The sequence below is a fragment of the Kogia breviceps genome, chromosome 6 (assembly GCF_026419965.1).
Source record: "Kogia breviceps isolate mKogBre1 chromosome 6, mKogBre1 haplotype 1, whole genome shotgun sequence".
Classification (NCBI taxonomy): domain Eukaryota; kingdom Metazoa; phylum Chordata; class Mammalia; order Artiodactyla; family Physeteridae; genus Kogia; species Kogia breviceps.
The window spans coordinates 111801869-111825176 of record NC_081315.1 but is presented as its reverse complement, the minus strand read 5'-3'; the positions used below and the strand labels follow the sequence as shown (position 1 = coordinate 111825176).

The window sequence follows — 23308 nt, the reverse complement described above, 5'->3', positions numbered from 1 at the left end:
AGACAGTCGCTAGAATCCTTTCGTCCTGTGGACATTCACCAAGGATGTTCGCCACCTGGACAAGGTCCAACCGTCTACTTTCTGGGAGTCGTATGAGGTTGACCGGGAGCTCTGGGTCGGAGGGGGCAGCCGGGTGGAAATCCACAACAGCAACACAGCCCTGACTGCATCCACCACCCTCTGCATGCAGGATGCTCCTCCTTTCTTACAGGAACCCTTCATGGGAAGTGTCAGTGGCTCTATTCTTAAAAATCTTTAATTATGTATTTTATTTCACCTAATATATCCAAAATATTCGTTCCACGTGTAATCAGTATAAATGGATTAAGATATTTTGCATTATTTTTCTGTACTGTCCTCGAAATCCAGTGTGTATTTCACCCTTACAGCACATCTCAACTCAGACCAAACGCCTGAAAGCCACACGTGGCTGGTGGTTTCCGTATGGGACAGAGCAGCGTTGAACCCCAAATACCTAGTTTTAGCATTTTTAAGGGCAAGCTGACGAGTAGAGGCATTGTACAGAGAGTGATCTAGGTTAACACAGCTTGCTGGGGACCAGCCCCAGGTTAAAGATGAGGAAACTACCGCTCAGAGAGGTAACAAGAATCTGGAAGCAGCGCTAAGCATGCCGGGGAGCTAAGCCTGCAGGTCCTGGAGCTGCCGAGAAATAAAGTCACCGCCACCCTCTTGCGGCTATTTCAATTGAAGTAAAGTTAAGGACAGTTTTTAAGTTGGTTCCTCAGTCGCGTTAGCCCTGTTTCTCGTTAGCCCTGTTTCTTGCGCTCCAGGGCCACGTGTGGCTGGTGGCTGCTGTCTTGGGCAGGACCGTCCAGAGCATTCCCAGCACCGCTGTGCTGTTGGGAGTTGCTGTCCCAGAGCCAGGCTGCTGGAGCCCAAAGCCTGCCTCCCGCTTGCCAGCAGGGTGGCCTCGGACTGATGCCACAGAACCCCGGGCCCACGTCGTCCCCTTGGCACTTTCTCTGCTGCGGGGATTCTCACTGGGAAGCCTGAGACTTTGCCCCTGGGCTTTTGTTCTGGCAGAAACCCATATGGCCCACTCCCTGGAAGGCAAGCTGGACTTTCGGGAAAGTGAATGCTCAGAAAGGAGCCCTCCACTAGTGGGTTGGTGGCCGCACGTCCTGGCCCCTTTGCCCCTGTGGCGTGGGATGGCTCTGAGGCTCCTGGGGTCCCCAGTGCACTGAGCTGCGCGTGCCCAAGGCCATGACTCCGTGATAACTCATCTCTCCTTGGCTTCTCTCTCTGCCTTGTGTCACTGTCTCAGTCCCCACTGAGTTGTTTCCTGGAATCACCTCCGAATAAAACTCTTGAACTCGATTTTTCACTTGAAGATCTGCTTCTGGCGGAATCCAAACTGAGACAGCACATCAGGTCTCTGTGCTTTGGTTGAGCATCGTAAAAAGAGATAATAGGCAAAACTAGTCAAATCCAAATACTAAAAGCATTCACAGTCCAGTAGGTTGCTGAGCAGGACAGCGGGGCGCTGAGTGCCTGGTGGCCGAGGAGCTGGGGCTCTGGGGGGCGTGGGTGGTGAAGCCTGGGGGAAGGATGGGCGATTTAGCCCCAGTCTCATTCTCCAGCCTCGAGATACTACTTTCCTGCACCCGCATCTCCCATGAGAGACCATTCGCTCTCAACCATGCGTGTTTGTGTTTGCCTCCCAAGGCCCCCTCGTTTTTGGCGAGCCCATCGCTGCCAGTCTGGGGACGGATGGCACCCATTACTGGAGCAAGAACTGGGCCAAGGCGGCGGCCTTCGTGACCTCCCCTCCCCTGAGCCCGGACCCTACCACGCCCGACTACTTGACCTCCCTGCTGGCCTGGTGAGAGCCCCGGGGGTGGGGGGCTCGTGGGCCTGGGCAGGTGGGCAGGACTTTTGGGAGCGGAGGGTTGAAGGATAGGAAATCGCAGCTGGTTCAGACACACTTGGGAATACTTGGCCTTGGGTTGGCTGCCCGGGAGATCTCAGAACAAAACCCCAGGTGGTTTACAGCAGGCCTTTGGGCCTTGGAGTCAGTATCCGCTCCATTCATGTTTATAGGTCACCTCCCATTCATTCAGCGATATTTCAGCACCTTCTGTGTGCCTGGCACTGTGGTGTATTGGGAAACACCCAGAATTAGGAATGTGAGACCAGGATCCTAATCCTGCCTCAACCCCTAATTGGCTGTGTCACCCTGGCCATGTCACATAACCTGTAACGTCTCTGCCTCAGTTGACGCATCGGCAAAGTGGGGAGAATACAGTACCTACTGCAGAGGTGGGTGTGAGACAGCGTAGGTAAAAGGCCTGGAATTCAGGGTTCACAGCGGCCACTGCATTACACTCTGCTTCCTGCACACAGTAGGAGCACAGCTACTTTAACCCCTTCTCTGCCGTCAGCCAGTGTGAGGGAAGAAGACTTAAGGCCATGGGAGAAGGCTAAGCAGTGAGGTGTGCAGGCTGCTCTGGAAGCGGAGATGCAAGCTTGGAAGGCTTTCTGGAGGAAGTGACATCAGGCCCAGAGCTAGGGGATGCATAAGAGTTTCCCTGAGGGGCGAGAATAAGGTGGGACTTCTAATCAGAAGGAACTGTAAGGGGGTGAGGGTGTGTTCTCCTTTTCCCTAAATGCTGCAGCAGCCCATGACATACCCGGCGTATGCAGCCCAATGTCTGGTGGGCAGCTCCAAGTCTAAAACAAACCCCTCATCTTCCCCCATGAAGCTGCTGCTCCCACAGTCTTGCCCGTCTCAGGAAATGGCAGGACACGGACCAAAGGCCCTGGCATCTGGTCGCTTCTCGCCTCCTTGGCTGCAGCCATCCTGGCTCAAGGGCCATCATTTCTCACCTCCTGACAAGGCTCTCTATTTCCGTACTGCCCCTTCCACACCCTTATTGCATCACAATCTGTTCTCAAAAGATGCTCAGATATTTTAAAACCTAAATCAGACCAAGCCAGCCCTATGCCAGGAGACCTCCAGGGTCCTTTCCTCTCAAAGTGAAACACAAGTCCCCACAGTGTCCCTCAAGGCTGAACCTGATTTTGCCCTCACTCCTCACTAACCTTGCCTGGTCCTCTTCTCCCCTTGGCTCCCTCAGTCCATCCCACTGGTGTCACACTAACTAGACCCCAGGCAGGATCGTGCCACAGGGCCTTTGCACTCACCCTGCCCCTGCCTAGCTCTCTTTTCTTTGTCATCTTGCAGTTTGTTCTTTGCCAACTTCAGATCTTTGCTGGAAGATTTCTTCTCAGTGAAATAGTTCTGATCATCTTCTTAGAAACGGCAGTCCCAGCGCTACCCCATCACCCCTCCATCTCACCCTAACTCTCATTCTCCTGACCGTATGTTCCTGACTCCTGCCCCCCGCCCACCCTACACTGGAATGTCAGCTAATGAACACAGGAATTTGTCTCTTTCTGCTTATAGATGCATCCCCATTGCCTAAGACCATACCAGACATAGGAAGTGTGCAACACACCTTTGTTGAATAAATGTGTGAATGTCACATCCAAATATATTTCTGTACGTCTACATGATTGCTAACATACCCTGGGGCCCCGAAATGGAGGCTGGCCTCTGCCCTTGTTGAAAAATCACAAAATAAAACTCCACTTATTCCATTGATTCAGATGCCCGTTAGGGGCTCATCATACAGCCCCAGAGTATTTTATCTCCAAAGCCTGAGTGACAGAAAAGCAAACCCAGTGAGCTTGTGTCACTTTGCTACAACCAATGAATAGCATTTTGTCCTTTGGGCACAGCACAGAAACATTAGCCAGGCCTTACATCAACAGCCTTACAGAGGGAGACCAAGGTCAGCACATTATGGTTTCCCATGTGACCTGGCGGAGACACGAGGCCAGGGACATAACCATCCTTCCAGCACAAACGTCCGTAAACTCTGTGAGACACACAGGCACGTGCTGGAGGCTGGGTTTTATTCACTCACTTATTTATATATTCATTCAGCCACTCATCCATTCATTCGTTGGCTCCACTCAGTATGTTTTCTTCTTTTTTTAAACCTTGAGATAAAATTCACATTACATAAAATTCACTGGGCACTGGATTTTAAAGAGAAGAGGTAGAGGATGGAGAGAGGAGCAAGGGAGTAGGCATCTTTGGCGCCTGCCATGTGCCAGGCAAGTAGCTCATTGTCTCCTCAGGGTGATCCGGGATGGAAGGTTCCATTCTCTTTTCCATTTTACGCATGGAGAAAAGAGAAGTGACTTGCCTGGCCAGGAGGTGGCAGTTGTGGGTTTTAAAAGCAGACCCGTTGGATTTGCAAAGTCACATTGCATCAGGGGCTGTTCACGGGTCTAGTGAGATGCATGGAAGCAGAGTCACTCTGTTGGCCTCTAGCATCTTCTGTTCTCAGCAAGTCTCTCCTCACAGATGCCTGCAGCATCTTGAGGGCCTGTGGGCTCTCTTTGGGGGTTGAAAGAACAGACCCACTGCCCCAGGATCAGAGTGTTTTGGGGCAGGAGGAGGAGGCTGACCCGGAGAGCCTTACCTGGACCAGCTGGAGCCCACACTCAAACAGAACCCTGTCCCGATGCACAGGCCTCTTTCCAGTCTTCAACAAGACCCCCAAGGCCACCGGGCCTTCCGGTGTCACTCAGTAAGGCCTGTCATGTGCCCCAGATCTCTGTGGGGTTTGAGTTTCACAGCCTCCTTGGGTGTCTGAAGTCAGGGTCTGCTCCTCAACATGAGCTCAGGTCTGAACCCCGCCCTGTTCTGTCTTTGCCAGCGGAGACCTGCAGGTCACAGGCAGCGGCCACTGTCCCTACGGCACTGCCCAGAAGGCGGTGGGCAAGGACAACTTCACTCTGATCCCTGAGGGCGTCAACGGGATAGAGGAGCGGATGACCGTGGTCTGGGACAAGGCAGTGGTAAGGCGGCGCCGTCTCCCTCCTGGAATATTCTAGAAACACCCCTCCTGGCCCTCCTGCCCATCAAAGCCATGCATTATGCACTGCTGGTTCTTAAAATTCCCTTCTTACTTTGAGGCAGGAGGCACTAGGAGGGCACACGGAAAACACGTGACCCTTAAGAAAGCAGCGCGAGTCCTGTGGTGTCCTTTGCATTTGCAGATGTGACAGCAGCTGTCCTTTAGTCTTTAAGGATGAAAATGTTTTGTTTTGTTTTGAACCACATCTTAGTCCACGTAAAGATGACTTTGCAAACCGTGTGTGTCTTCGGGTTTGGGGTTGAGAGTGGGTATGGAGGCTTCCTGATGCGGAAGGAATCCCCAGGTCACACCTTGATCGCTCACTTGAAACAGTAGATTTTTATTTTCTGTTAAACTTGGGCCCAATGAAACTGACCAGATGTCAGGGTGGCCGTTGTGGAAATGTCATCACGCCTCTGAACGGTTAATTACGTTTCCGCTCTGATGAAGCCAGGCCTCTGGCGCTCTTTCAGGGTGGCCTGGTTTCAGCAGGGAGAGGAGAAAATTCCGGAGTCCTTGTAAGGACTCCTGTTGGCTGGTTTAGATCTGTGCCTGTCTGCCCCTCTGGTCCTGTTATGAGATGCTCTTTTCACCAGTGGATCTTGCCTTCAGGCTACTGGCAAAATGGATGAGAACCAGTTTGTTGCTGTTACCAGCACGAATGCAGCCAAGATCTTTAACCTGTACCCCAGAAAAGGGCGGATTGCCGTGGGCTCGGACGCTGACGTGGTCATCTGGGACCCTGACAAGCTGAAGACCATAACAGCCAAGAGTCACAAGTCGGTAAGTCCTGGTTTATTAGTGACACTCCTGGCTTGGGTGAGCAATTCTTGCTCTGCAATCATTTTAGAAGCCTCTGGTTAAAAATGACTTACGAATTTTCCAACTAGAATGTGATCTGATATCTGGCATGACTCGGTCTTTCAGATTTCTCCTCCAGTTGGAGAGATTGGGAGAAGAGTTTGGAGCAGGCTCAACTAAGCTGTTCTTACATGTGTCTCTCCCACGTCTCTCTCTGTCTCTCTCTCTCTCTCTCTCTCTGTCTCTCTCTGGGGCTCCTGTCTGCAGATGCCTGCATTCTTTTTTTTTTTTTTTTGGTGGTATGCGGGCCTCTCACTGCTGTGGCCTCTCCCGTTGCGGAGCACAGGCTCCGGACGCACAGGCCCAGTGGCCATGGCTCACGGGCCCAGTCGCTCCGCGGCATGTGGGATCTTCCCGGACTGGGGCACAAACCCGTGTCCCCTGCATCCGCAGGCGGATTCTCAACCACTGCGCCACCAGGGAAGCCCGATGCCTGCATTCTTAAACAGCTGACTCTGCTCCTGATTCCATGCAGCAAGCCATCGGGCTCAGAGAGGGGAAGTATAAGGTCCAAGATTCTTTCTCCAATTTAGTTATCAAGCTGGAGAGCTTGATCTGCTATATCAGAAACCTACTTCAGTTTGGGGCTGAGCTCACAGTCATCAAAGGAAAGGATTGGACTGACTCGTGCACACTCTCCCGGGGTCCAAGCCCCAAGCCTATGGGTGTGGGTTTTCTCTGCCCTTTGTATCTTACATGCCCTTGATTTCTTCACTCATCCAGCAAACCTCTAAGGATGCAGAGAGACATAGGACATCTTTCCCTCCCTAAGTGCTTGCTTCAGACCCACTCTGCATGGTCAGCAGCGGTCTTGGGTCCAGATTAATGTTCACACTCACAAGACACAGAGTCCTCAGCCTGGTCCCCGATTCACCAAAGTCTGTTACAGGGCGTGGGCTGGGAGGCAGAGCGTGTGCACACAGCATCACTCTGCGATGGGAGTCCTCACCCCCCTTGGATGCCATTGCCCAGCCCAGTGGGCACTTGCTGGTGAGGGGCGAGACCACGTGCATGGGGACAGAACACCAGGCACAAGGAAGCCTCAAGAGAAAGTGACAAGGACCACTTGTAGCAGCTCATGACTGTGGCCCCTAGGTCCCCCTCGGCCACAAGACCCATGGCCTGGGGGACAGAGAGGTCTGTCCAACTTATCCACCAGTGGTCATTCTTAAAAGAACCAGAGCTCCCTGATGACAGGCTGGCTTCCCTCACCCCCCTCCCTGGGGACAGGTCAGGAGGAAATGAGCCTGAGGTAACCTCCCAGGAGAAAGGTGTACGCTGTTCTCCACACTCACCACCCAGCAGACACACGGCTCCGTTTTAATTACTATGGATGCGGTGATGTGCACAGAGCAGGTGGGGTCTGGGAAGGCAGGAGAGGCACGCGGTGTCAGCTCACAAGGCCGCTGTGGTCCAGGGAAGAAGAGGACACCTGGGTCAAGGAGCAGGGGTTCCAATTGTTATCAAACTCCAAATATTATCAAATATTATCTTGTAGTTACTCTGTGCTTACATTTTCCATGCATCATCTCACTTGATACAACAGCCTTCTAAGTTAGGTATGTTATTATTTATTAATAAGTAAGAAAATGGACAGAGAGAGGATACGTGTATTAGTTTCCTGGGGCTGCTGTCACAAAGTACCACAAACTGGTGGCTTGAAACAACAGAAATTGACTTTCTCACAGTTCCGGAGGCCTGAAGTCTGAAATCAAGGTGTCAGCAGGGCAGGTGTCTCTCTCTTGGAGAGAATCTGTTCCATGCCTTTCTCCTGGCTTTTGGTGTCGCTGGCCATCCTTGGTCTGTAGATGCGTCACTCCAATCTCTGGCCGTCTCCCTATGTCTTATCATCTTCTTATAAGGACACCAGTCATTGGATTTAGCTCCCACTCTACCTCAGTGTGACCTCATCTTAACTAATTACATCTGCAATGACCCTATTTCCAAATACAGTCACATTCTGAAGTACTGGGGGTGAAGACTTCAACATAGCTTTTTGGGGACAATTGAACCCATAATAATAAGTCACATACCTGAGATTACCCACGTGAGAAGGAATGTTTCAGATTCGTTAAACTTGAAAAGCTTGCCGTCTCTGTCCCAAGCCAGATTTGAATTATTTTCATAATAAGAAGAGGACAATTCAGGATGCCGTGAGACCAATTGGCCACAGCGTTTTTGTCTGTTCCATTTTCTCTGTTTAAAGCAATGCAATTCACATAGTGCAGAACAAATGTTTTTCAGAACATCGATTGAAAAATGCTGTCTGAGAGGTTGGTTTTATTTTTTCAGTTTTAAAAACATTACTTTCCTTTTGACGATGAAAATCATTTCTTATATCTTGATCGGTGATTAAAAATTTTAATCTGGGGCTTCCCTGGTGGCGCAGTGGTTAAGAGTCCACCTGCCGATGCAGGGGACGCGGGTTCGTGCCCCGGTCCGGGAGGATCCCACGTGCCGCGGAGCGGCTGGGCCCAGGAGCCATGGCTGCTGAGCCTGCGCGTCCGGAGCCTGTGCTCCGCAGTGGGAGAGGCCACAACAGTGAGAGGCCCGCGTACCGCAAAAAAAAAAATAATTTAAATCTACTTTTCTGTAAAAAGAACACAACTTTTATTCTTTCATATCTTCGTGGGAAAAGTATTTGCTTCAAAGTATCACACCATAGGTCACATACATGCTTGTATATCCAGAGACTACCTAGTTTTTTTACACTCTTTATGTTTAGATATAATTCACGTGACATAAATTTCACCATTTTAAAATGTACAATGCAGTAGTGTGTTTAGTATATTGAGAAAGTCGTACAATCAACACTACTGATTCCAGAACGTTTTCATCCCCTCAGAAAGAAACCCAATACCCATCAGCAATTATTCCCCATTCCTCCTCCCCAGGCCCCTGTCAACCACAAATCTGCTTTCTTTCTGGATTTGTTTATTCGGGACATTTCCTATAAATGGCATCACACAGTATGTGGCCTTTTGTTTCTGGTTTCTATTTACCTGGTATCATGTTTTGGAGGCCCATCCACACTGTAGTAGGTATCAATCCATTCCTTTTAATGGTTGAATAATCTTCCACTGCTTGGATAAACCACATTCATCCACCGATGGATATAAACATATACCATGCTTATCTACTCATCAGTGTCAGGCTATCTTTTGTAGGACATAAAAGACTGAGGAACAGTAGTTGCTTCCTGGGAGCGGTACTGGGGAACTGTGGCTCCAGGATGGGAGACACAACAGTTTTTTAAATTATAGTCTTTTGTATTATTTGAGTTTTTACATTGTTCATAAGTACCTTTAGGAAATAAAACAATTAGCTTTTATTTATTTTTTAAAATATCTTTATTGGAGTATAATTGCTTTACAAGGGTGTGTTAGTTTCTGCTTTATAACAAAGTGAATCAGCTATACATGTACATATATCCCCGTGGGATAGGGAGGGTGGGAGGGAGACGCAAGAAACAATTAGCTTTTTATTTATTTATTTTTTGCAGTACCCGAGCCTCTCACTGTTGTGGCCTCTCCCGTTGCGGAGCACAGGCTCCGGACGCGCGGGCTCAGCGGCCATGGCTCACGGGCCCAGCCGATCCGCGGCATGTGGGATCTTCCCGGACCGGTGCATGAACCCATGTCCCCTGCATCAGCAGGCGGACTCTCAACCACTGCGCCACCAGGGAAGCCCAACAATTAGCTTTTAAAACTATATGTGGTTGTGGGACTTCCCTGGCGGTCCAGTGGTTAGGACTCTGTGCTCTCACTGCCAAGGGCACGGGTTCGATCCCTGGTCGAACCCTGGTCGGGGACCTAAGATCCCGCAAGCCATGCGGCGTGGCCAGAAATAGAGAAATTAAACAAACAACAACAGCCAAAAACTCCATGTAGTTGTGAAATATAGAACGTGACATCTGTGGGTAATATAACCTGAGCCTCATAAGAATTCCCCAATTGAGGAATGCCACTGTGGCGTGTAATGTGTCCTTCCACTAAGAAGACAACTAAGAGACCATGCTGGTTTGAATGAGTTGGGCAGTTGTCTAGTTTCAACTGCGAGGTAAGTGATTTGCTTCTTGCACTGCCTTTCATTATTTACAATCCACATTTGGGCTTCAGCAAAATTGTAAATTACTGCCTAGTGGGGTCACTTCAGGGTGACTCAGGAAGTGTTAGATGAGCAAATGGTAAAACTGAAAACAGATCTTCTGCCTGGGGCCTGGGAGGCAGTGGCCACAAAGAGTCTAAAGCATAGTATTAGCAGCTGTTTGTAAAAAATCAACATGATTGTTTCCCCTAACCGTCAAAAACAATAAGAGAATCCATCAGCTGATTCCAAATCAATATAAAGAATTGATACCTTTTCTATGAGATAATTAAAGAGCACTATGAGAAACAGAATGGAAATCAAAATCCTGTTTCCAATAACAACCAAAACTCAAGAGTTCCATAAGCGCAAGTCCTTTTATGCTAAAAACATTCAATAGAGTAAAAATATCAGTTCTTTCTAAATTAATCTATAAAGTTGAAGTCAGCGCATCAGAAAATGGAATGGAATCGTTTTTTAACTAGAAAAACAGAGTTCCTAGATGGACAATTTGAGAATAGCCAAAACATTTCTAAGAAAACGAAAACTAAAGAGAGAGCGCTCATCATCCCAGTTATTAAATCATATTATAAAGCTACAATGGTTGAGGCAGTTTGGTATTAGCAGAAGAGACAAGAGAGCCAGGCAATAGACCGACCGCATATATGAGAGTTTGGTTTCAACAAAGGAGACTTAAAATTACAAAGACAGTTATTCAACCAATTGTGTTTGAATACCCAGCTCATAGGGCTAGGCAGCTGCTGTACTCTTGACCACAAAACTAATTCAGAATGGGTTGAAGATTGAAATAAGATAAAGTTATAAAAGGACTAGAATAAAACACATTTTTAAAAATGATCATTTTGAAGGGGAGAAGACCTTTCTGAGCAAGGCACAACACTTAGAAAATACAAAGGAGAAGATTGGTCTGTTTGACCACTGACTACATACAAATTAAACCAAGAAAAAAAACCCTCTATATTGCAGCAAATGATAATATTTGTTACTTTACGAGATCAAAAGGCAGAGGACAGACAGGGAAGTTTGGTAATACACAGTATTGGCAATACACAGGACAAACAAAGGGAGGGATTTTTTAACATTGAATATGTCCTTAGAAACCATTAAGGAAAATACCAAGAACCTAATAGAACAGGGCGCAAAAACGCAGTAACAGAAGAAGAAATATACAAAGGGTTTCTATTCCTTTAAAATCAGATCTGCTCTCAAATACAAATCACTGCAGTGAGATGCTATCTTTACCTGCGCCAGCGTCTGAGATGCCGGGGTTTAGCAGGATGGAGCTGAGGTGGGACTAGCATGCCGACAAACTCATGTAGTTTTGTCGGGAAAAAGAAGCCAAATATGTCAAAGTTAAAATCCGTTTACGCTTTGGCCCAAAGTCCACATCTACAAAGATATTCACACGTGCCGGTGTGGACACTCAAGTGAGTTTATTGTGCTTTTTTAGCAAAAGCAGGGCAAAGACCCACATGCTGAGAATTGGATAAGTAAATGATAGTATGCCCCTGGGGTGGAATCCAGTGCAGCAGTTTAAGGAATATCAAAACATTTTTAACCCACGACATGGGGACATTCGCTGATGGGGAGCATTCTCTGAGGTAAGGAGAAAAACAAAGGTGAAACTGTCTGTCCGGAGCGCTTGGAACATGAGAAAGTTACTTACGCACAGAAAATATCTGGGGTTCCTGAAAGGTCAGTGTGAGGCAGGCATCTCAGTCTGAGGTCAAAGCTTTTTAAAGTTATATATCTTTTGTACCGTTTGAATTTTTACCATATTTTTTACCTACTTTTTGAATAATCAAAGAGTTTGGCTGGTGGTAGTTATATTCACTTTAGGACTAATGAAAAGAATGCATATTTTCTAGGAAATGTTTTGTTTTTCAAATTAGTAAATAAATAGATTTTTTTAAATGACCTTACTTAGTGCTGGAGGGGATTTCATAAACATGAAATTACGAAATATTCTCCCGCTGCCAATGTCGCGTCAATTGGTCCGATGCCTTCAGAAAGTAATTTGGCAGTCTTTCAAAAGCTCATATCCTTTGACCCAATAATTTATTTTTAGGAAAAATGCAAGAAAATGTTTTTAAAAGAAGACCCCAAAATGTTCAGTTATAGTATGAGTGGCCTCATTGCCTAACTCCAGGAGCCCCATTCACTTTCACCATGCCCCAGACAATATTAGTTAGATTATATAAAACCACCAGCAACGTAAAAGCCCAACAGTGAGGGGCTGATTATGCAAATGAAAGTGTACAAAGGAATGTTACACAGTCCTAAAGGTGTTTTCCAGAACGAACATGCATTGGAAAATGCCTGTGATAGGATGTGTAGCAGAATCACCATTAGGATGGACAGGGCTGATGCGGAGAAAAGCCTTGGAAGCTGGATAAAAGCCCGTGGTTCTTGCCGTGCAGGCTGTGGAGTACAACATCTTCGAAGGCATGGAGTGCCACGGCTCCCCGTTGGTGGTCATCAGCCAGGGCAAGATCGTCTTTGACGACGGCAACATCAACGTCAACAAGGGCGTGGGCCGCTTTATCCCGAGGAAGCCCTTCCCCGAGTACCTCTACCAGCGCGTCAGGATCAGGAACAAGGTACGTGGAGCCAGGGTCTGTCGTGTGCAGAGCGAACAAATGTCACAGCTGCACGAGCCTCCCCTTCCTCACGTGTCAAATGAGCTGGGACGTGACCTGCCTGCGTCTCAGCCCGGAGTGAGGACCAGACGAGACCGAGGAGGTGCCAGGGATTTGCCAACTGTAAAGGGCTGTGCACGTGGGGCGATGGGAGGAGTCCTGGGAGTACACCGGCCAGGACGCACATCCTGCATCATCCTGGGGGGGGGGGGTCTTCACCACCGCCTCTTTTAGGTGTCACGACCTTCCTTCTGCAGATCAGAACCCTGGCGCTCAAAGCAGTGCAGGACTGTCCAGCATCACACAGCTGGGAGATCTCTGAAGCCCTTAGTGCCGTTTGGTAAAAGGAAACCGCCCTAGCCCACTTGAGGGGTGGCAGAACTGCATCTAGACTCCCTTCGATCTGCCCTCTTTTCTCCTTCTCCTTGCTCCCCTTCCATTCTGCCTCCTCCTTCCCCCCTTTTTCCTGAGGAGTCTTAGCATGGACTCAGGAGGTCAAAGGGCATGTAGTAGGCACAGGCTCTGTCCCGTCCCCAGTCCGGTTCAGAGGAGGAAGTTTGCTCATGCTTCAAAAAGACTCCCATCTGTCATCAATCATCTTCCCTAATTAGGGCCCTCCCATCACCATGACAACCTGCTTCCCGCACTAAAACGGCTCATGTCTGCCAGAAAGCCCAGCTTTATTTGTGTATGTGCATGTGTATATGTGCATGTCTGTGTTTGTGTATATGCATGTGGTGCTCCTGTGTGTATGTGCTCCTGTGCTCGCTATGTGTTTGTATGTGTGTGTGTGCATGTGTGCCCACCTGTGTATGGTCCCACTCTTCTTGTGCTTCATAAGTGGCACCAATGCCACCAATTTAGATGCAAGAGCCCAGAGACCTCCTGGCATTCCCAGACTCCCAGGCCAACCATCACAATGCTCTGTGTCTGTTTGCTGTCCCTCTCCACGCCTTAAAGTGTAGCATCTCAGGTCAAGGATACCAAATTGCACAGATGTTATACGTCAGATGGGGAAATGACGGACATGGAGAATTAGCAAGTTAGATCCGAAAGATGGCCAGGGATAGCGATGTGGCTGCAGCAGGCTGCTGAGAGACAAGGGGACTCGTGTAAACTCCTGTTTGGGACAGCCATCAAGGGGGCAGAAACACACCTTGGCTGGCTTCATTCCCTCTAAATCAGTTTGAACCTGAGGTCTGCAGTTAACAGTCAGCATCTGTGTGAGGTGGATGCCTGACCTCGATGCCAAGACATGATCTGCAGTGGCCAGGCGGACAGGTCCCCTGGCACAGGGCCACCCTCCCCACATACCTGAGGGCAGAGCACAGAGGCCAGGCCAGGTGGGGGACAGGCTCTGCCCCAGAACCTACGTCTGGCCAAGCTGAGTTCAGAGGTCACTGAAGGGAACTGGGGGGCAGGAACACAGGCCTGGAAGCGGCTGGAACCAGGGAAGCCCAGAGGCGCAGGAAGCAGGTATTGAGAGGGATGGGGCAGAGACAATGAGGTCCCAGGGCATCAGGGGAGCAGGGCTGCTGGGGGCAGAGGATGGGTTATCACCAAGCAGCGCTGGGCCCTTGATATTGGTGCTGAAAAAGGACCCCTTTGTTGTAGAGGAGGGAGCCTAGGGCTGGGGTCGGGCGCTGTCACCTGTGCAGGGAAAGAGGGACGTGAAGCTGGGGTCAGGGCACTGTCACTGACTCACGTGGGAACCTGCCCGTGTTCCCGGCCACACTCTGTCTCCCAGGGCCTGGGACAGACGCCCACACTCCCCTGGCCAGCTCTGAGCTCACCAGCAGGCTCCCAGCCTCCCACCCGAGCCCCTGCAGCTTTTGGCTTCTCTGCCACATGGCTCTCTCTCCCAGGACAACCCTCACCCCACGGGAATGGAGGCTGAGCACTGTGTCCCATCCTCGCTGGGGTCCAGGAGGTTTGCTCCCTGCAGTAGCCCTGAGCCAGGTGCCCTCAGAGTCGGCCCTCTCATTCTCTCTCCCTGTGGCGGGTGTTCTCCCTCCTCTCTCCCTCCTTCTTTGCGGGATCACCTCCCAAACTACCTGCCCCCAAATCCACGATGAAGACGACCCCGTGATGCCACCAGTCCCCGATTCAGGGGTCCTTGTCAGGGAAGTGTTTTCCTCTTGGAAATAGCTTTGGAGTCCTCCTGCACGAAGCTGTGTTTGTGTCTGTGCTTGTGTGTGTATGTATATGTGTGTATGCACGGGAGTGTGCACTTGCCTGTCTTTTTATGAATGTGTGTTGGATTGTGTGTGTGTGTGTGTGTGTGTGATGTGTGTTATATATGTTAGTGTGTATATTCAACGTGTTGGTGTGTATGCAGGAATGTGTGTGCACGTACATGTGTGAATTGTGTGTATGCATGTGATTGTGTACTATGCACATTAGTGTGTGCAGGCATGTGTGCATGTACACGCACATGCGAATTATGTGTATGTGGGGTGTGTGTACGTATGTATGTGTGCGCGCATGTTTGTGTGCATGCACATATGTATGCCTGTGCACATGTGTATTCATATGTGTGAGCGGGTGCCTTGTGTGGTGTGTGTACAAGCACATGTGTGCGTATCCCCGAGGGGACCATGGTCACTCTCCTGCACACAGGAATGCATACATGCATCTTGTCAATCAGTTGCTCTTCTTGTCCTCTGTTTAGGTTTCTGGGTTGCAAGGGGTTCCCAGGGGCATGTATGACGGTCCTGTGTATGAGGTGCCAGCCACACCCAAATATGCAACTCCTGCTCCTTCTGTCAAATCCTCGCCTTCCAAACACCAGCCTCCGCCGATCAGAAACCTCCACCAGTCCAACTTCAGTTTATCAGGTAAGAAACTACAGCGGCCAAGGTTCCCCACCCCACAGTAGCTCCCAGAGCCCTGAACTCCTGAGAAATGGACCCACGGCCTCAGGTACTCTATCAGGAGCCAAAGATGGGAGTGTGGGTTCCCCTCCCCTCTCCTCCTGAGGTTGGGCAGTGAGGGCTGGGCGAGGTCAGAGAGCAGAGAGGGTCCGTAGGAGCAGCACAGAGATACCTGACCCTGATTTATGAAGAGTCTGATTGAAAATTGTCCTTATGCCCTTCCTTAACACTCTTGGGGACATTTTACGCTCTTACCCGTGAAGCTAAGTGTGGAGAGGGGAATCAGAGTCGCTGCCTTTGCTGGATGTACATTCTGGGCCGGGTCTTCAGCCATCCATGGCAGTTCAGCACACACTCTCCTAACTCATGACTGTTTCATCTTCACCACAGCCCTGGGTGTAGAGTGGTGTTACTCCTGTTTCTTTAAGGAGGAAATTAAGGCTCCAAGACATTCAGCGTCAAAATGCCAGGACTCGGTGCTCAACAAATGTGTGCAGACAAAATCAAAAGTTCACGTGGTCCTTCAGACTTTCTGAAGGCTCTTGGGACATGTGTCTGCAGTTTCATCAGATCGCCACACAAGGGCAGGTGTGCACATGTTGGGACATTGCCTTGGAATTTTGAATATTTGAGGTGTTAGCATGAGTTATATGCTGTGCTAGGTGCCAGGAATACGGTGATGAATAAGACACAGCTGGGCAGGCTCAGTCTATTCTAGAGGTCAGCAAACTGTTTCTTAAAAAGCCAGGTAGTAAATATTTTAAGCTTTGTGAGCCAAGAGGCAATATCTAAGACCGTTTGAAATGGAACCATTTAAAAATGCAAAGAACTATTCTTAGCTCATGGACTGTAAAAACAGGGCTGAGTTTTCTCAGTGGGCTGACTTCTGGTCCAGCAGGAGTGAAGGACATTTAAACAGAAAAGGCGATGTAGTTGGCAAAAGAGAGAATGGAAGTGGCAGAGAGAAGATGACATACCAGTTTAAATTGCGGGGGTGACAACCTACCATCCATTCAGGGATTACGCAGTGGGGAGCACTGGTCCCCCAGTCCAGTGCATCTCACTTTCCCTGAGCCTGTCATGGAAGAGTTTCTCCCACACCGTGTGATCCAGTGTCTAAAGAAAACTAATATTTTTGCACAAGTGGAATATTTCACCTAAACACAACTGGAATATTTCATCTGATGCTCAATCAGCAGAACAGCGATTGGTTGCAATGCTTGGAAAACTGTCTGTGTGTGACAACACACAACCTCTCAGGGAGTTTGCACACTGGATCTCTGGTCTCATGTTATGCAATTCACGATTGCAATTAAATGCAGAGAGACATTCCCTTCCTTTTAGAACACCAAAAAACAATGAAATGGAAAGTCTGCAGGAAGTGTCCCCCAACCATCCTTCTTCTCCCTGTTCAGCACCCACTTCTCTCTAAAGCCCCAACACTGCCTTTGACCAGCCCCTCAGCAGTTTCACAGGTGACTCCATTGGATACCAGCTGCACAGACACTTTCCAACATCAGGATGGACTTCACAGATGTCCTTTTAAATATCTGAGTGAGGTTACATCATAAAGACATAGCATGGTTTACTGAAGTATTGTCCTTTTGTACAACAGGTATTTTCAAAGTACCTGGCATGTAACCAAGCAACGTACAGATGCTTATGAGGTAGAAAGGTATTAAGCACTTGGCCTGATTTCTGGGTCCAGGAAGACAACACTATCAATGAAACAGTGAGAGAAAATCGAAGTCAGTACTCTAAACCAAACTCGTTGTGGCTTACACAGATCATATAAAGTCACAGGTAGAAAGACCTCATCTAGTTATTTTTGTCATTGTTGTTTTCATTGAAGTCTTAATTGGTAAATCTTTGATTCCTTATGAGGTTCAGCATCTTTCATGTGTTTATTTTAAATTTCCTCTCTGGTGAAGTCATTGGGAGTGATGGTGAGAGGGGATAATCCAGTTTCCGCCTCCTGGTTCCTGGGAACATGACATCGAATATCGGGCATTGGTTCAGAACACATATTGTACCCTGGGAGGCAGCGCCTGACCCTAGCAGGCAGCCTAGCAGAGCTCTCAATGTAGACCATCCCAACTTCGTATCAGGCCAGCATCTTCCGATCAATGAGGTTCACGGTGAATCCAGTGAATCCTGTTGTCGTGTGCTCATTGTTACACCTGCTTTGCCATAAAATTGATCCTGTGTTTTGAGGCAATGGAGTACACAATACTGTGGATAGGAGTTGGCTCTTATTTTACAGAAAAGGAAATGAGGCCAAGAGAGGGGAGTGTCTGATTCCAAATTACCCAAATTCCAGGCACCCTTTGTGCTGGAAGCGAAGTCTCCCGACTGGACCCCTCTCCACAACATCCCTCCTTCCCAGCATTATCTGTCATTCAGTCTTCATTTAATACAGATTCACGGAGCGCCAGGCACTGAGTTTAGTGCTCCAATTTTAAATCTTTTCTTTAACTGCAAGAGAATGCGTGAGATTGGAGTGGATGGTTGGCTTTGCAGATTTAAAACAAAAAAGGCCGCCCCCCCCCTCCCTGCCCATGCAGACCTGCCCATTGCAAACAGGGTGGGTAAATCCAGCTCCAAGTGTTCACACACAAGCATGCACGCATGCACACACATGCACAGATACACGCACGCATGCACACAATATACAAATGCACATACGTGTGCTCCCGCGCATAGCACATAAAACACCCTGGGAACAATGGACTCTGCCAAGTGTCGTTGTGAGTGTATGGGAGGAGCTGGGGCTTTGGGGACAAACCAGTGGGGCTATGATCCTGGCTTCCCTGCCCTCTAGTGGTGCCCCCTACAGTGCGTGATCTGGGCCTCAAATTCCTCATCTGTAAACTGGTGCCAAAACAACACTTGCTGTGAGCCCTGAATTCAACAGCCTACGTTAAAGCACCAAGTCTGTGTCTGCACACAATAAGCACTCCATAAGTGTTTGCCCACTTGTCTCAAGAACATGAAGCCAGACAAGAAAGAGCACAGGGTGGTCAGGGCTGCAGAAGGGTGGCCCCGGGGCCTGGGGGGCATAAAAGAGGGAGCAGTGGACCCCGTGGAGGTCAGGGAGCCTTCCCAGAGGTCAGCCTGGACTGAAGGATGGTGAGGATGGAAGGCGTGTTGGGACGAGGGCTCGGCGTCCCAGAGGCTGGGGGACGTGACATGAGAGGGCACCCAGCCCGCGGGAGCAGCACAGGGACACAGGGAGCTGGTGTCAGCAGATCTCGCTGGAGTTACTGGCCCCGTCTCTTCCAGGAGCCCAGATAGATGACAACAACCCCCGGCGCACCGGCCACCGCATCGTGGCGCCCCCTGGTGGCCGCTCCAACATCACCAGCCTCGGGTGAAGGCGACTCGTGGATGAGCAAGCGTGGAGGATTCTGGGAAGGATGTCCATCCCTTGCCCTGTCAGTGTTTGGAAACCCACAGTATCGTTTGGTACTGAAGGGGGGAAAATGGAATGATGTTCTTTCCTTTTTGGTTTAGGAAGAAGTGGTACTAGTGTGGTGTGTTTGCTTGGAAATCCCTTGCCCACAGTCGTGTGTTCATCTCAGTCCACCTCAGAGCATGGCGTCTCCAGGCCCCTCCTTAGTGAACACAGGTTCCAGCCTCGTCTTGTACTGTCCCTCCCACTTCTGACGCCACGGGCTCCACGGTTCTCTGAGTGGTTCCCTCGCACCCCTGTAGCTGTTCTAGGATAGTTGATGCATGTTACTAAGTTATGTCTGCGAGTCTGTGAGTGCGTCCGACAGAAGACAGCCGAGGCCCTACATAGACACGAAGCCCAGACCTCAAGCCCTCGGGGGCAGCTCCAAAACTCAGCAGGAAGATGTGTCCTCGTCGTCCCCTCCCCCAGGTCTACACGAGAAGGAAGCCCGCCCCACCGCCAGCGCAGCATCACTCTCGTCCCGTGTCAGGAACCCTGGTCTCCGTGGCACCTGTAACTCGCCATGATGTCTTTCCGGTCTGTGTGTGTCCTTCCAGCCCGCTCCAGACTGCAGGCCTAGCCAGGTTCACACTCAGAAAGGGGTCTCCCACCCTCATTCAGGGCTGACCACGGTGTGGCCACAGCTGCTCCGGGTGCCCGTGTCCTGGTCCCTCCCAGGCGGATGACGAGGCCATCAGATTTTTAAAGTTTTGTACATAGTTTTCCTTTGTAATCACCCGCATTTTTACTTAACAACTGACTTATTGTGACTCTTATTTCTGAATTCAAAGCTTGTGAAAAAATAAAGAAAATAAATGGCCCCCTCCCTGACTGGGGTGTTTGCATTTAAGTGATGGCTGCTCAGGTGCTCATGCTCTGTGCTCCCCTTTGTAGTAACAGGACAGTGGTGCTCGCTTCTGCAGGACTCGCTCTTGTTAGGTAGTCGGGGGAGCAGAGGAGGGAGGAGGGGGAGCCAGCCATGGTTTGGGGAGCGTTAGGTCATGAGAACAAGGATGAGAAGAGGAGGATGACGGCTGGCCAAGGGCTTCTGTGAAATGGTTGAAATCACATCATGTCCCTTCCCTCCTGCCCAGCCTTTCCTTGGTGTGCTGTCTCTTCCTGTGTGTTATGTGGGTCAGGCTGCCTGAGACTGGAAGTGCCCAGCTCCTAAACTTCACATTTCTGACCTCCAGTCCCATGGGAGGTATACATTCTAAGGAGGAGTAAAACCTCAAAGTTGTTTGTCTTGGTTACCAGTTAGTAGTGATGATGGTGGTGATGGTGATGCTGATGCTGATGCTGATGGTGGTGATGATGCTGATGGTGATGGTGATGTTGCTGCTGATGGTGATGGTGATGCTGATGGTGATGGTGGTGATGATGCTGATGGTGATGATGGTGATGGTGGTGCTGATGGTGATGATGACGCTGATGGTGCTGATGGTGATGGTGGTGCTGATGGTGATGATGATGCTGATGCTGATGCTGATGGTGGTGATGATGCTGATGGTTATGATGGTGATGGTGATGGTGATGATGATGCTGGTGGTGATGGTGATGATGATGCTGATGCTGATCCTGATGGTGGTGATGATGCTGGTGGTGATGATGGTGATGGTGGTGCTGATGGTGATGATGGTGATGGTGGTGATGATGCTGATGGTGCTGATGGTGATGATGCTGATGGTGGTGATGATGCTGATGCTGATGATGGTGCTGATGCTGATGGTGATGATGGTGATGGTGATGGTGATGGTGGTGGTGGTGGTGGTCGTGGTGATAATGATGGCGGCATTATCTGTACAGCACATGCTATATGTCAGGTGCTCTGTAAGGTAGGCACTATTATTAACATCATTTACAGATGAGTCCTAGAGAGGTCAATAATTCATCTAAGATCACACAGGAAGTGGCACAGCCAATATTTAAATCCAGGACCCACATGTCCAAAGCTCCTTGCTTCTAACTGCTAAGCTTTGTCATCTGAGGCAGGATGGCTTTGGATGGGCGTATGTCTACTTTATGCTTTCAGTGTCTTCTCCCCCCACCCTCACTGGGTTAGGATACTTTAAGGTCCAGAGAGGTGGTGGCTTAGGGTCAGTTATGGATTTTCTTGAAACGAAGTTAAATACTAAGAAAGATCAAGAATGGAGGGTAATGACTTGATATTTGGCCTTGGCCCATTGGGACTATTAGAGGACAACGCAGAAACTTCCAGAAGAGTAAAGTTGGCAACAATAAGTTAGCCACCCTGCTCTCTGGAAAGCACTTCCTCTCTCCTGCATCACCCCCCAGCCCATCAGGGAGCAGAAGCTAACCCTAATGTTAGGGCTGCAGAGCAGCCCTAACATCCTCTCTCTAGGACCGACTCTGCCCGGCTGCCAAGTCACTGGACCCCTGCCCAGTTGGCATCACCTGTTGAGGTTGCCAGCACCTCTGTCCTACATTAGGTTCCCAAGAGGCACAGGCACAGGGGTCCTGGCAGCTGCAAGACAGACAAGCCTTAATTCTAGTAGGCTGAGCTGCAGCATTCCTTTTAAATAACATTCTTTTCATTCATCTCTTGAAATGGTAGGAGGAGGTGGGGAACTTTAGGGAAAGGCTATCTATTCTCCTATTTGTTCATCTGCACCCTTACTTCCCCTTTGCAGACAGCATAGCACGGTCACAGTTTCCAGGAATTAGGATGTGGAAGTCTTGGGGAGGGGGCACTATTTTGCTACCACAATAGTCTTCTGAGTTTCCTTCTAGAAGTTTTATCTTTCACATTTAGATCTATGACCCATCTCTCATTAATCTTTGTACACAGTGTAAAATAGGGCTCAAGGCTTGCTTTTTTTCCATATAGAATCCAATCAACCCAGTGCTATTTATTGAAAAGACCATCCTTTCCCTCATTAAGCTGCAGCAGAGCCTTGGTTGTAGACCAGGGTGACCACAGTGCATGGTCTTCTAACCCAGTGTTCCTGAGGTACACTGCTAAATAAACACTGGACACTGAGCTTGCCTGGGCTGGGGTGGGAGCCCCAGTTTGTAGTGTCTGCTAACTTCTATGGTGCCAGTACTCTCACTGTAGCCAATTTCAAGCTACCAACATGAAGTCAGTGAGCTTTCAATCCATGCAATGTAAGTCAGGTCTGGTGTCCCAGTAAATGCCAGTACATTTGGTGTCATTGCCTTCAAGTTTTCCTTCAGTGACGTCAATTCATGGAGCAAGAGAGCAAGAAGATTCCTGAACAAAAAGGGCCTCTACCAAAACGAAATTTCCCTCCTCCCTCCTTCCCTGCATTTGTCCTTCCACCAGTGTACGAGGAGTGCCTATTTAGTACTAGGCATCGTCCTAGTAGGGGAAGGCAATGGGTATATATTCCAGGGGGAAGGTCAGATATTAACCAAATTATTACCCAAAGCATCTAATTACACACTATGCTAAGTGCTATAAAGGAAGCATTTTGCAGGGAGTAGAGAATGCTCATCTCCCACTCCTCATGTCCCCCAGAGAGGCATCTGCTCTCTGGGGGAGAAATGTGGAGGCTCTCCTGGCCTCTGTCTCACTCATTCTTCCCCAGCAGAGGGAAACCACCTGATTTTTCAGAACTCAGAGTGCCAAGTGGCTCCCTTCCTCCCTCCACGGAGATGACTGGCCTCAGGACACACTACCTTGGATGCAAATTTACCACGAAGTTAGTGATGCTTGTCAGGTGACACTGGGAGGCCATGGGCGTATCTGGGATCTGGGTTAGGGCAGTCTGAGTTGGGTTCAGTGGGGATGGGCATGTGTCCAGTGGACGTAATTCCATCCAGCCCAGGCACAAATGGCCACCCCCTGTGCCAACTCCCCTGCATCTTGACATGGAGCGCAGGCCACGGGACACGACACAAATGCGTCCCGTGGCACCTGGCACCAGAAGTGCGCCCAGACCGGAAGTGCGTCCAGACCGGAAGTGCGCCCAGACCGGAAGTGTGCCCAGCAACAAGGAGAGGGAGGGAGTACTGAGGCAAGTGTGCAGAGCCAGAAACTGGTCCACGGAAATCTAGCCAACCGATGCACAAAACAGTGAGTGGAGAAATGTTAGAACAAAGTATTGCAGAAGTGGGTTAGGCAATTCATTGACAAAAAAATTATATTTTTGTATTTGTGTTTTGTGGAATTCATCAGGTTCTAAAAATATTTGTTTTGCTCTCCGCTCTCATTCTAAATATATATTCTCTTGGGCTTCCCTGGTGGCGCAGTGGTTGAGAATCCGCCTGCTGATGCAGGGGACGCGGGTTCGTGCCCCGGTCCGGGAAGATCCCACATGCCGCGGAGCGGCTGGGCCCGTGAGCCATGGCCGCTGAGCCTGCGCGTCTGGAGCCTGCGCTCCGCAACGGGAGAGGCCACAACAGTGAGAGGCCCACGCACCACAAAAAAAAAAAAAAAAA

The 23308-nt window shown here is 49.4% G+C and overlaps 1 protein-coding gene across 2 annotated transcripts in view; it reads left to right on the top strand.

Moving 5' to 3' along the window:
- The window catches only part of CRMP1 (collapsin response mediator protein 1), a 67404-nt gene extending 47668 nt beyond the window's left edge, over positions 1 to 19736 (top strand). For both annotated transcript variants that reach the window (XM_059067457.2, XM_059067458.2), the window contains exons 9-14: positions 1687 to 1843; positions 4752 to 4893; positions 5565 to 5735; positions 12341 to 12520; positions 15231 to 15396; positions 18715 to 19736. In XM_059067457.2, the coding sequence (XP_058923440.1) occupies positions 1687 to 1843; positions 4752 to 4893; positions 5565 to 5735; positions 12341 to 12520; positions 15231 to 15396; positions 18715 to 18806 (908 nt within the window). In that variant the 3' untranslated portion in view covers positions 18807 to 19736. The remainder of the gene's footprint in view (positions 1 to 1686; positions 1844 to 4751; positions 4894 to 5564; positions 5736 to 12340; positions 12521 to 15230; positions 15397 to 18714) is intronic.
- The last annotated feature ends 3572 nt before the right edge of the window (positions 19737 to 23308 follow it).